We start from the raw sequence: 13,120 nt of genomic DNA on the forward strand, positions 1-13,120 counted from the left end.
TGTCAAAAACTGCTTTGAAATGCCAAATAACAGCATGTACCGACAGCTGGCCCTACGTAAAGTTGGCTTTTACATTTATTGATGCTGGTTGAAGCTATTTTCATTATTGAACTTCCCAGGCACATTAAAATACGTTTTTCAGATGTCTACATCTAAGACAACCTTCAGGGAAGACAGCACACAAAACGCTATGTAAAGAACTTCTATGACTGAATAAAAGGAGAAAGAAAAAATTTTAAGTGCTGTAATTTATTTTTAATATTAACAATTACATGTTCAAAGATGAGATAACTCACATCTGAAGGTATCAATACCATAAATCTATAACTTGCAGGAAGAAATATAAGTATAAACAGCTTATATACACTTTTCATTATTGACAGAATTTCAGACACATAACCCTACACTATCCAATAAGCTTCATAGAAAACAGCTACACACCCACTTGTCTAGATGACAGACAAGTTTTAAAAATGAACCTAAATAAAACAGTTCTTACTTCTCCTGCATGGGGTAGAGATGTGCACACGCGAAAATCGAGTCTGAGGTATCTAACTTTGCTCCATGCCGGCCATGAGGGACAGGGCTAGAGATTCCACTGTGGGAGGAACAAAAATAAGGTTAAAAAACAGGAAAATGTCTGAATAAGGCTTCCACACATTTTTTATTTTTAATTAAAATACTGATTATTTTTAATGTATGATGAAAATGATAATCTCCACTTATTAAATATAAATTGAAAAAGCCTGAGTTATTTCTACTTTGGATCATTTTAATTTTGAGAACAAGAAAACCTGGACATTCCACACGTCGTGAGACCTGAAGCCCATTCATGACAAAATGCCATATCCTGACCTGCCGGTGGGACCTACTTGCGTGTGACAGTCGCCCATTCAAAGGCAGATCAATGTGTCAGTGTTCCCTCCAGCAGTGTTTTCTGAAGGGTCAGCTACTCTTAACAAGCACATCGCCGTGTGATGCAGAAACGGGAAGAGGATAACCCTGCACGCTTGTGCCAAAGAAGCTGCAGAGATACGTCCTTCGTCCTCATTGCTGCTGCCCTGGACTCACCGCACAGACTTCTGCCTGCTCCACGGTGTATGTCAGGAAGCCTTGGGAGTTTTAAAACTGCTTTAAAACATCCCCTATCATTTGAAAAGGAATAGTTACACATGATACTGAAGTGTGATAAATCTATCCTGCCGTCCGTTTTATTTAATAGTTTTGGAAACCCACAGGTACAATGAATGAGATACTGGAACGCAAGGTCTTTAGTCTCACGGTTTCACATTTGATAGTCACTTGCCCCATGGGAATCCTGCAGACCCAATTCAAACCATGGCACAACAGCTGAGGGATTTTCCAGGTTTGAGGTGGTGAATACTCTAGTTCTTCAGGAGATCAGTAATGAAACAGTAACATGTAGCCTTGGTTCAGGGGACTATAAAAGCAACCATATTTTAACACAGTGTACTCACAGTGGGGAAAGGACCCTCTACAGACGGCTTTGTTTAAAATGGTCACAAGAAACATATGGCAGTTTTTAAAATCAGACTCCATTTTCTCTATAGACTCCATTCTAGGAAAGAAAGTAAATTTCAATTTAAGTGCGCAAGGGGTTAATAGGCAGGCTACAAAATATCTTTGGAGTAACTTCAAATGTACCTCAGTTTAATTACATAGAATCTTAAGTATAAAGATTATAACATAAAATATAAAATTTCCTGCCCCACACTAAGTGAAAATCTTGAAGCTATCTGAAGGCGTGTCCTTATGACACACCACTGCTGTTTCAGGGCAGTGCTGATTTCTGGAGCTGGGTGGCTGGGGATACTTCCTTTTGCATCATTCGGTTGTGTTTTCTACTTTCCACAAGCATATCTTCTTGTTGAAATAGCACATACAACCCTAAATTTTAAAATGACCTAAAACCTTCTATTACGTAAAATATGAAGGCAAGTACTACCCAGCGGACTCCCATGCACCCCCCGCCCCCAACGGCCTGATGTCGCCCCCGCACCCCGTCACGTTTGTAGAAGCAAGTCTGACATCACAGCATTTCAGTCACAAATGCTTCCATGTGTATACATTAAAGACTCCTTTTAAAACACAGCCACACCACCATCTGCTTAAACACAATCATTTTTAGTATCATCAAATAACCCAGTATTCAAATTTCACCTTGCTTTTCAAATTTTTCCTTTTTCTGCTATAAGTTTGAATCAAGATCAATTAATTTCCAAAAACTGTGATACTTAATATGCTTCTAAGTCCTCCTCACTCTCTCCTTTTTTCTTAGTCAACTTGCTGAATAAAGTGAAAGAATTCAATTTCAGCAGAGCATATGAAGTAGGATTACTGCTTTCTCCTCTACCCCACAGTGACACAGAAAGAGAAATATGGTTTACACACACTGAGACAGCAGTAAGAAAGCAAGTAAGAATTCTGTTTTCATCCTTGCAATCATGAATTTTGCCTACCATCTTAATTTATGCCTACGGAGAATTCTGGTACAGGCACAGGTTAAGATTTGAACTGAGACTTGCACTGTAATGAACTCTCATCTCAATGACTAAGTTACAAGCCATCGTCACAGGAGCCACAGCAGCCCGTGCAACCAGCGTCACACGGGGCAGCGCCAGGGGCTGGGGGTTCACTTTGTAAGGTGCCTAAATGTCTAACCCAGATGCTGCACACCTGAAACTAATATAACGTTGAATTTGAACTTAAGTGGAAAACAATACATAACAACATCACATCAGTTGTATAAATGAGACAGAGATGAACAAACTGCTGAGCTGAATGTCCCAGTTAGCAGCAGAGGACAAGACTGTCAACAGGCAGGAAGGCTGTCCTCTGACTTTCTACGGTACAGGTGTGAATAATACACTTTCTAAAAGTCAAATGTACAATTATTCTTCTAGAGCTTATCTAAAATACAACCTTGGACTATTAATCTGGCCTGATGCCCAGAATCTGCTTTACGATAATTCAGCAAGTGCGAATTTGACTGGGCAGGAAACACAAGTTCGAACTGGTCACTGTCAGGGACCGCTGGACTGGAGTGATGGGCGTCTGGGGTTGCTCTGCGATCTCTCTAGCTCTGTGTATCCTCTAAGGCACCATGACAAAAATTTAACGTAACCTCTAAAAGAAAACATGAACGTAACTTAAGGATATCTGCTTGTCCTAGTTAAAAGACTTCAGATTTTTCTTATCGTTTTACTGCGCATAAAAGAACTGCACAATTCCTGATGCAGCTAGTTTAGGCGACCAGGTTCTTCGGTTCTTTCCTTAAATCTAACTGGTATGTGGTGTGTTACCAAGATAAAAAAAAGGCTCCCAGGGAGAAGTCAGTTGAAAGGGAGGCCAAACGGCTCACGGCACCGAGGCTGCACAAACCACATACTCACTGCCAAGCCCCCAGGCCCGCCTGCCAGCCGTCCGCAAATAAGAGCGCCAAGTTCAACACCTTCATGATGGCTTCCTTCACAAAGCTGACCTGCCGATCAAAGCCACAGACAGGACACAGCTCTGTAACTATGTTTGCACATTGCCACCAAACCTTTTACCTGACTTAAATGAGTCACAGAAAAAGCTCATCAGTGCAGTGACGGCCTTCGACGTCTAAAAGAAGGCGTTGGGCTCTGAACAAAGTGCACTTGGAACTGGGCCACACCTGCTGCACCCGTGGCACAGGTGGCGTTAATGTGGTCCCGGCAGCAGAGCAGGCTGCCGTTTCCTGGACGGCCACTTAAATTCAGCAGTGAAATAGGGCGAGTACTTCCAACAGCTGTATTTTCATTCTGTCCCACACGGTCACACAGAGGGGGGTGCACTTCCCTACTGGAGCCCTAGTACCCCATGATAACAGGTAAAATTCTCAGCTTGAACCCAAGAGCAGCGTACAGTGAGGGCAGGCTGGCAACACAGTTTTCATCTGCTTCTGTTAAATATAATTTCTGGTAATATGGCATAAATTTGTAACCTCATCCGATCTGGCCTTTCCCTAAAGAATATTCTATAGAAGCTAAATAAGTATAAAATTCCAAAGCAGAGAGACCACCTCCTTTGGCCAGCTTCATCCCGTCTCAGTGGCTGAGTTTGCAGGTGACATCTCATGTACCTTTTCTCTCAGCAGACATCGATCATGGATGGTTGACAAGTATCTGTAGTGAATTTTAATCAATTGATCTAAATCCTTGGCTTCCTCGATTTGATGTTGAAATTCCAGCCCTGTACTGTGAAGAATCTTGGAAGAAAAAGATGAGAAGTGCGATCAGATTTCTTCTTCGAGAACCTGTGTGCCACACACAGACTTTGTAGCAACCTCTTCTAGCCCCTCTCCAATTCTTCCTTCAATCACTACATCTGCAAAGTTTATCAGGTTCTGCTCGTTAATTGCCGGCATTCTTAGTCTAGAATGATGGCAGGTCCCCGTCTGCCAGGACACCCACTTGCAGTGAACGAATGCCTCCCTCGGGACTGATGGAGCGTTCTGGGGTCAGGGTACGGGGAACCGTTTATCAAACCATATAGAAGATGTACTGATTTTTTTTTTTTTTTAATCAGCGGGTAAATTGATGTGTTCTATAAGTTCTTTAGGTATAAATGTACTCCAAATGGAAAACAAATTCAGCAAAAACTTGACACTCCTGCCATTTACGCCTAGCAACTGAGGGCCCCGGGCCAGCCTCTAAAGGTTTCCGTGGTCGCACAGAAAGCGCATCGGCCATGGGTGCTGGGCCCGAACATGGGCTGAGAGGCCCCACTTCGTGCAGACGGCACGGGTTTGAGAACTCACGTGCAATTGACTAGACACTTTTTTAACAATCGTTTGAAACCCCAGATGAGCACTGCCCAACAGTAACACTGCGGCTGCGCGAGCAGCTGAAGTCCTTCGGAGCCTACCCAAGAACTGGTGTTAAGACATTTCTGAAACATTTACTTGGTGACGAGCTACTTCTGGTCTTTTTTTAAAAAAGCGTCACATCTGGCTACGTCTTCCTCCTGACGCTCCACACTAGCCTGACTCTGGCTGTTACTGGGAACAGCTGCTGCTACTGACCAAGTTTGAGGGACGACAAGGCAGGTTCTGCAGGCAACTCCAGAGGAGCAGTGCCGGCTGCGCCCGTCCCCAGGGGATGCTGACCGGAGGAACGGCGGTCTCCAGACACGTGCCCCGGCATGCTTAAAACACCACCCCCCGCCACGTGGTGTCGTGATCAGACGCACACCGTGCAGGCATGCTGTGAGCTCCTCTGTGTCTGTGACCACACTGCAGGGGATTCTCTGCGAAGACCTGCGCACGAGGCGACGGGGCCGAGGCACCCAGACGTACCCTGGTCATGATGTAGTTGTGCAAGCTGTTCACGAAGTGCATGAGCTTCACCCTCAGGAGGAACATACGGTGAATGCGCTGTCTCACTGGCTCCTCGGGCGGTCCGAACGGGGCAGCCGTGTCCCGCTCACGTAACAGTGCTTCTTTGGGGTGCGGATTTTCGGCGGCACTAGCTAGCTCTGCAGAAGATGAGAAGAGCAGAGTCGGCGGGACGAGCTCCACCACCCGACCCCAGTGCTCACGGGGCGAGCGCTCGGATGGCAGCCGGCGGCACAGCTGGGACCCCGCCTTCGGTGAAAACTGCCCACATCACCGATTACTGCAGTCATCAAGAAGGTAAACGCAAAGTCCCATTAACTTGTTATTACAATTTTTCCTGTCATCCAAGAAGTATTATTCTGGCCACACTGAGAATCAAGTTATTGTATTTCAGATAAACTGGACATACAGCTTCCCGGCATTTCATTGACGTCCGTAAAACCGCTGCTATGAATACATGTCATTTTGACACTTGTGTATACAGCAGAAATGACCAAAGACCACCACCTTTTCTTTTTGAGGGCTAAAATTAAATTATAATTTATCTGTTGAAAACAAATCTTACCACCAAATAGTAAAACATCCAGACTGTATTTTGCCCACTTTATTTGCAATAAGAGAAGGAACACCTGATTATAAATTTTTTGGCATTCCAAACTTATAACGATGTCCACAGGCCATGGAACCTATGAAAACAAAAGCAGAAATTCAGAATAGAAAGTAGCCCACGACTCGTGTGTTCTCGTTTTAACGGAAAACAGCATCTCAGGCAGAATGGCGGTACGCACCTTGTAGCTCAGCGTCAGGCCGTCTAATGCGTGGACGGGGGCTTTCTTCTTAGCTGTGTCAACATTTTCAAAAGCTATAGATAGACTAGATAAAGAAATCTCAGTTTTAGTTTGTGAAAATAGAATGCTCACATAAAAATGCTCTTTAAAAAAAGCTATCATTTTAACATTTACTTTATTTACATCACATTCCAAACAAGACACTGCATTTCATAGTGGGATGCAAACATGCCAATAAAGGCACACTTTCCAGCATGTGTTCCAGGACAGGAATTTGGTTTTAAAATAAGGAAGAGGAAAAAAGTTTTCAAGTAATGGGTTTGGCCATAAAAGAGGACAGATAGTTAACAACTGTAGTCAGCTAATCAGGAAAAAGGATGAAATAAGAGAAGAAAGTAAAACTATAATAGACTGGGTGCTTAATTCTGGTAAAATTCGGGCAACAGGCTCAGTAGGGGACCCTCTGCTGGGGGCAGTGAGCAGACGGCTCTCCTCGCTCTGGGGGTGTGTGGCCGTGCTGACTAGGACTGGGTCGGCTTCTACAGCTAGGACCCACGCACTCAGCGCTCGGCCGCTCTTCTGATGCTGGTTTGAATGGGCCTCTCGGCACAAGTGACGAACAACACATGGAGGCGCCCCTGTGCCCTGCACTAGGTGGGCACAGTCCCTGCCTCATTCACTCCTCAGAACAGTCCTATCACTGGACTAAGCCCTCACGTCACTGCCCCTGGCTGCAGAGGCACCATGTGCTGGGGCCTAGTGCGGAGCATGAAGGGTCACGTGCAAGGCAGAGGTGGGAGGGGGTCAAATGTTAAGGGTGGCCTGTGATTTATGAATTGCCAATTCATCTCATGTCACAGGCACTAATCAGAATTTCAGTCTGTTACAGGAGCACCCACTAAGTACTCAACAGGCGCCTACAGAGCACCTCGTTTGTCAGGTGCCGAGTGAAGCAGATGACAGGTCTTCTCCCCCTCCAGGGCTCACAGCACAGAGCAAACAGGTGGAGTTACTGAGCCTCCTCCCCGCCCCTGTCACTAAGGAGACGCAGGGTGCTGCCCCGAGCCAGGCCACGCAGAGCTTAGGAGCAGACCACAGCCAGGCCATGCAAATGGGAGAGCGTGTCAATGGAGGCCGTGAGACGCCCCTGATGGGGGAGGCGGGTACATCCCACATCCCGACATGTCAAACGTGGCAGGAGAACACGACGAGTCTATATGTTTACATGCTCAAGAACCACAAGACGCACAGTCAGGGGCTCTACTCACAGAGGCTCAGCCACGCTCCAAGAGGTGGCCTGCAGGGGCCAGTGGAAGGAGAAGCTGAGACAGAGCTGTCAGAGCCGCACAGAGGAGCCTATGAGCAGCACCGAGCGGTCAGGGAGGGCATGATCCAGGGGCGGAGCTGACCAGCTGGGGACATGTGGGCGCCAGGACAGAGGACGCGGTCTGGGTGAGGCCCAGACTGCCTTTGGGCACCGGGCGAATGGTGGTGCCCGACCAGGAAAATCTGAGACGCGACAATAGGAGCTTCGATTTGGGCATCCAGAGCACAGTCACAAGGCGCTGGCTGTGCAGACACGTGGGGCGGAAGGTGGATTTCCACGTCGTGAGGGATCACTGAAGCCATCGAGCTGGGGTGGAAGTGCCCAGCCGAGAGTGCCAAGCGGGGAGCAAAAAGCTACACGCCAAGGGCGGAAGGAGGGAGACAGGCGGCAGGGAGTCCGTGACCGAGCAGCGGGACACGGGTGGGGCAGGGAGCAGTGCTGACGCCTGGGGTGCTGGAACCAGGATACGCCTGCCTGGGGCTCAGGAAGCCTGAGGGCACGGACAGGCACCCGGAGCTCACGCCCGCCACAGCAGAAAGGGTCCCCGGGGTGGCTCATCTGTCTTGAGTTAACCTATGAAGAGTGACTGCAATCTCAGTAAAAATACTATCACGGTTTGGTTTTGGTGAAGCACACCTGGAAAACTGAGTAAGCAAGAACAGCCAGGAAAACCCTACGAAAACGAAATGCGACTGGCCCGTGAATCAACAGAACAACGAGACAGAACGAAAAATCTAGAAAGAGACTTAAATGTCTATGACCCAAGTGCCTGCGAAGATTTAAGAATAAAGGAGTATCTCAAATAAATAAGGAAAAGATACATTTTTTTCAAGAAACAGGGAGAGAAAAAAATGCCGTAGATGATACAGGCTCTGTTCAACCCTCTGGTGACCAAATCAAAGTTGTGACGGAAACAAGGAGTAGCAGCAAGGAAAATCGCCTGGGATCTAGAGGAACAAGCCACACAACTAGGGAGAAGTCCAAGAAAACACCCTGCAACGGCAGAAGAAATATGAAAGGGTGCAGCTATGTGGAATGCACTGCGGCAGTCCCCAAGAGGTTAAGCACAGAATTAGCTCGTAATTCCACTTCTAAGGATATATCCAAAATAATTAGAAGCAGGGACTTCGATATTCCTAAACATTAAAAAGAAAAGAAAGAAAAAGAAAGGATGGGAACCAGTCATTTGAAAAAAGGTAAAACTGGATCTTTTTCTCATGTTTGTTAGCAGGATAAATCCCAAATGGGTCAGCATCTAATAAAACCCATTCCAGTACTGGAAGAAAAGATGTGTGGACTTACTCGCAGCCTGGGAGTGAGTAAGTGGTAGCTGCGGCTCAGGACCTATAACGATGGTTACCCGCGGGGAAGGGGACAGGCTGGGACAGAAACAGAAGCAGCTTTCCCTCAAGCACCTTTGCACAAGTGGTTTCAACTCAGGAAACACACACTTGCTTCACCTAATTTAAACCAAAACTGAATCACAGCAGAAAAAGCAATTCCTAAAAGTAGAAAACACACTAAAACACACCGGACCGTTACCAACTTGGCAGTGTAATCACGTGGAGTTATTCCAAGTGGCCTTGAAATGGAGGACTCTGACGCCTTGCGATACAGGAAAACAGTCACAGGCACATTTTAAACCCTTGTAGTTGTTACTGTTACGTTAAAATTATCACTATTTATCACAGAACAAAAGCAATGCTGTGTATGTTATTGGGTTAGTACACCCTCGGAGGAGAAATACAAAGGAAAGCCAGAAAAGTGAGACCTGAAATCTTTACCGTACACTGGAAAGAGCCACATGAGCTTATGACTTGTTTTTCTTTTTCTACACATTTCCTAGCTCCGTCCACTGCGAGAGCCCGGAAGGGGTGACAACCCAGGACTGACACTCTGGTGCCCAGATCGAGGGCCTTCGAAGCCGCCAGGCAGCCGGGGCCACTGCTGACGGGAGAAGCGCAGCGGCCGGGGGCAGGGGGTGCGCAGGCCGGGCCTGGGCGTGTCTTAACGGCAGGGTCAATGGGGTCAGGCGCAGGGGTTCCCTCTGGGTCAACATGGGCCGGTATGAACAACAGAAAAAAAATAACTGTGACAGACTAAAACAGACTAAAAACAGAATCCATGAGTTTCTACTGATCTTGAAAAACCACCTTTCCTGGCCCCCTCCGGGGGTTGCTGGGCACTAATTTCTCATTATGAAAAGAACCTAGCAATTGTGCTGCTTTTACTAATCTCATAATTAATAAAAATTCTGATTTTATGGAAGAAAAAACGGTAATTAAAAAATGAATAAAAATAAGAGGAATTATTTCTATCTACTATTAGCAGCAGAGGGTCAGAAGTAGATGGTCGCAACCCACATGACCGTGAGGAAAGTAACGCCTTCGCGTGGATTAACCATCATCATCACTTTTGAAAGTCCGCTCCGGGAGATGAGAAAGAAGCCGAGAGGGCACGGAGCAGGAAGAAGGGCCAGCGAGTAAGCTGGCAGCAGAGTCTGCTCTGCAAAGTCTCAGTGCCACCGACCCCCCGGGTGACAGGGACAAAGGGCTGGCCGCAACATGGCTGGGGACGAAATGACACAACAGTTCGAAAACATGCAACTTTGCCCACCAAGTGGAGGAATCTGTCCCCCACGCCTGAGCCTGAGCTGGCCTGGGACGCGGGGGCAGCGAGGGTCTGCGGGCCGGAGTGTTGCCTGGCTGCCTCAGAGCGGCACCCGAGGCCACACACGGGGGGCTGCACAGCGGCTGCAGGGCGAGACCCCGGAGCAGAGGGGCCCCGTGAGGGAGGCCACGTGGTGCCATCGCATCGTCTCCCGGAGCTCAGAGGACAGGTCACTTAGCTACCCGCTGCCTCCATTGTTCAGTGTGTGCAATGCGCGAGCAGAATTCAGGTTGGCGTGAAGGTGAAATCGGTCATATATGTAAAAACTCAGAGGAAAGTTGATGGCTCGTGGACTATTTCACAGTATCTAAAATAAAAGGCGCCTCCCGCGTTTTACCGTGAACTATCCTCAGGATAACGTTGTCCTGCTGCTTCTTGGAGCTGCACATTAAGAAAAGACACATTTTGCCAGGTTTCCTTTTCTCTTATTTTATCAAAAATCGATGTGTAGAAGTCATACATGGTATCTCCTCCTTCCATTAAAAAAAAATTTCTCATGGCCTGCAAGTACTCAACCAACCTGAATGGAGAGAAAAGCCATCTAAGACAGAATTCTATCTATACCAGGTTTTGTCCCTTACCATTTCTAGTGAAACAGGTTTACATTCTACATCTACTAAAACAAGAAATACTAACACTTCTTAAATACTATGTTAATAATAAAAATAGTACATGTTTTACTTCAATAATCAGAAAGAAGTTTTTTTTTGCATAACGCAGAAAAGCAGGCAGCCACAAAAGTGTAACAATTCTTAGTGAATTTCCACTAAGGTATTTCTTTACAATCTTTTTTTCTTCCACATTCAAAAATATATATATTTTTCACCAAATTATATATCCTGCTTTTTAAGCTTTAAGAACACTTTACATTATTTAAGTCTGTATAAACATCATCTGTATGAACTTTATGTAGGTCACACACAATACGGATACACCATGTTTACGGAGAAGCCATAATTTAAAGAACTAGTCATCCATTACTAAGTACTTTCATGTTTTTCCCTCTGATAACAAATTTTGTGATGGGCACTTTTGTGCTACAAGCTTGTTTCACTTCTGCAATAAGTCTCAGAAACACACAAAGAATTAAATCTCACAACATAATTAAGAAAATGTTAATTGTTGATTCCTTCAAAATAAAATTGTTTACTGCACATATATTTCCTACTCCAATAAAAATTAGGCTGAAATAAAGGTTCTAAAATAATTTCAAGGACGTGTGGTTCCATAGGGCAGCGGTTAGCACGTCTGCTTTACACATAGAAGGTCCTGAGTTTGCACCCCAGTGGAGCCACGGTCCATGGTCTACAGCCATGCTACCCTGAACAAGCCCAATGTCTGATCTCAGAAGCTAAACGGGATAGGTCCTGGTTAGTATTAGGATGGGAGACCACCTAGGAAGACCAGATGCTGTTGGCATAAATAATAAAAAATAATAGTTAATAGTAATAAAAAATAAAATAATTTCAACTGTTCTTAAAGTACAATAAACCACAACCACTTCCAAAATCACACTCCCTCATACCTGTAGTCTCTTTTCAGCGTCTGCATGAGGTTTCCACAGCAGTCTCGATACTGCTTGTCAATATGAGGGTAGAGGCAAGATCTCAGCGTGAGTTCAAAAGTCTGGCACGTCACAGACTCAGATGACCTATCCATACACACATCGCCACCGGCAAACTTTGCGTGAAAGTCACTCTGTTCTAAGTACAACCTGTAACACAAAAATATCAGGCTTCTTTTTAAGAACCGCTCTCAACAGAATTCTCTTAAAACTCCAGAGAACCCCTCAAACCTTCAGTCTTGAAATCACCAACTATGACAGAATGAGAGAACCTCTCTTTTCAAATACACTTCGAATGGACCAGGCACTCAGAGTCACTTCTGCATCCAGAGTCAAGTGCTTTACGTCTGTCTGGTCATCAGGGCCACTGTCAGTGAATGACGGGATCCGAAAACAGAGCACCGTGTAGGTACTGAGCACCAAAAAGCATCGAAGGGCCGAGACGCATTTTCTGCAGAGGGAGGGTCAGACTTGACAAGTGACTGACTTGATCAGTGCCTGCCCGTGACCAGACTCCAGAGCATCTCTGGTATGAGCGGCAGCACTCCCCGGGGGTCTAGGTTGCATGATAAACTGTGGACTTTCACAAGCAACAAGGGGGCCAAGTCAGACATCTGAAATAAGTGAGCACAGTATCTTTTTGTATTCTCTTCATGAGGAACAGACTACTGAGGCTTGTATTTGAAAGCTGGAAACCCCTATCTGACAGAGACAAGCAGTTACTAAATATTGCAGATTCTGCCATTTTGAGCATCGAAGTCTTGCACTGTGCTTCACCTGGCAAAGTTGACCGCCAGCAGCGGGTCGTGCACGTCGTCCAGCTCACGGTGCCTTTCAGCGATGGACTGCATCCTCACCAGGCTCTCTCTGGCTGCCTGCTTCTCAGTGAGGGCCTGTGCCATGGCATCTTCTCCGTGCCGAAGACGTGACTGGACAGACTCCAGAAAAAGGGTATATAAGCTTTTTCTCTCTGCATCTGAAACAAAGAAGTCAGCTGAACTGTGCTCCAGTAAATAACGTCAAGTGGCGTTAAGAAATATTATATAATCTGATCTAACCATGGGCTGGTACTTTTCCTTTGGCCTATGAGGGTCTATCCGCGTTTTCGTTACCTGTACAGTGCAGTACGACTAAGCATTTTTACATCCTCTGTGAGACATCTGCACAGTTCACGGCTAAGCATTCAAAACATAAGCTCATTTTTCCTGAACAGAATGATATCCCAAGCAGGATGCGTGAAAGTTCAGTTACCGTGCCACTGAAGAGCACTACGGTAACTCTAACAGAAGTCATACTTCATTGGAAAAACTCCCATCGGTGGCCCCGGAAAGCTCAAAACATTTTACTGTTCAACCGAAAAGGAGCTACTCCAAAGCAAAAATATTATTTGA

At 45.9% G+C, this 13,120-nt stretch overlaps 1 protein-coding gene across 4 annotated transcripts in view; it reads right to left on the reverse strand.

The window, feature by feature from the left end:
- Positions 1-229: 229 nt before the first annotated feature.
- TUBGCP5 (tubulin gamma complex associated protein 5) overlaps positions 230-13,120 on the reverse strand; it is a 28,633-nt gene continuing 15,742 nt past the window's right edge. For 2 of the 4 annotated variants that reach the window (XM_036232086.1, XM_036232089.1), the window contains 9 exons: positions 12,507-12,705; positions 11,691-11,879; positions 10,503-10,685; positions 6,169-6,253; positions 5,946-6,066; positions 5,342-5,520; positions 4,127-4,252; positions 3,414-3,502; positions 230-1,579 (listed from right to left, as the gene is read on the reverse strand). In XM_036232086.1, coding sequence (XP_036087979.1) covers positions 1,402-1,579; positions 3,414-3,502; positions 4,127-4,252; positions 5,342-5,520; positions 5,946-6,066; positions 6,169-6,253; positions 10,503-10,685; positions 11,691-11,879; positions 12,507-12,705 — 1,349 coding nt within the window. In that variant the 3' untranslated portion in view covers positions 230-1,401. Of the gene's footprint in view, positions 1,580-3,400; positions 3,503-4,066; positions 4,253-5,341; positions 5,521-5,945; positions 6,067-6,168; positions 6,254-10,502; positions 10,686-11,690; positions 11,880-12,506; positions 12,706-13,120 lie in introns of those variants that run through there. The other 2 variants (XM_036232087.1, XM_036232088.1) reach the window with 2 other exon arrangements.

This window comes from Rousettus aegyptiacus, unplaced genomic scaffold, assembly GCF_014176215.1.
Source record: "Rousettus aegyptiacus isolate mRouAeg1 unplaced genomic scaffold, mRouAeg1.p scaffold_m13_p_14, whole genome shotgun sequence".
NCBI lineage: Eukaryota > Metazoa > Chordata > Mammalia > Chiroptera > Pteropodidae > Rousettus > Rousettus aegyptiacus.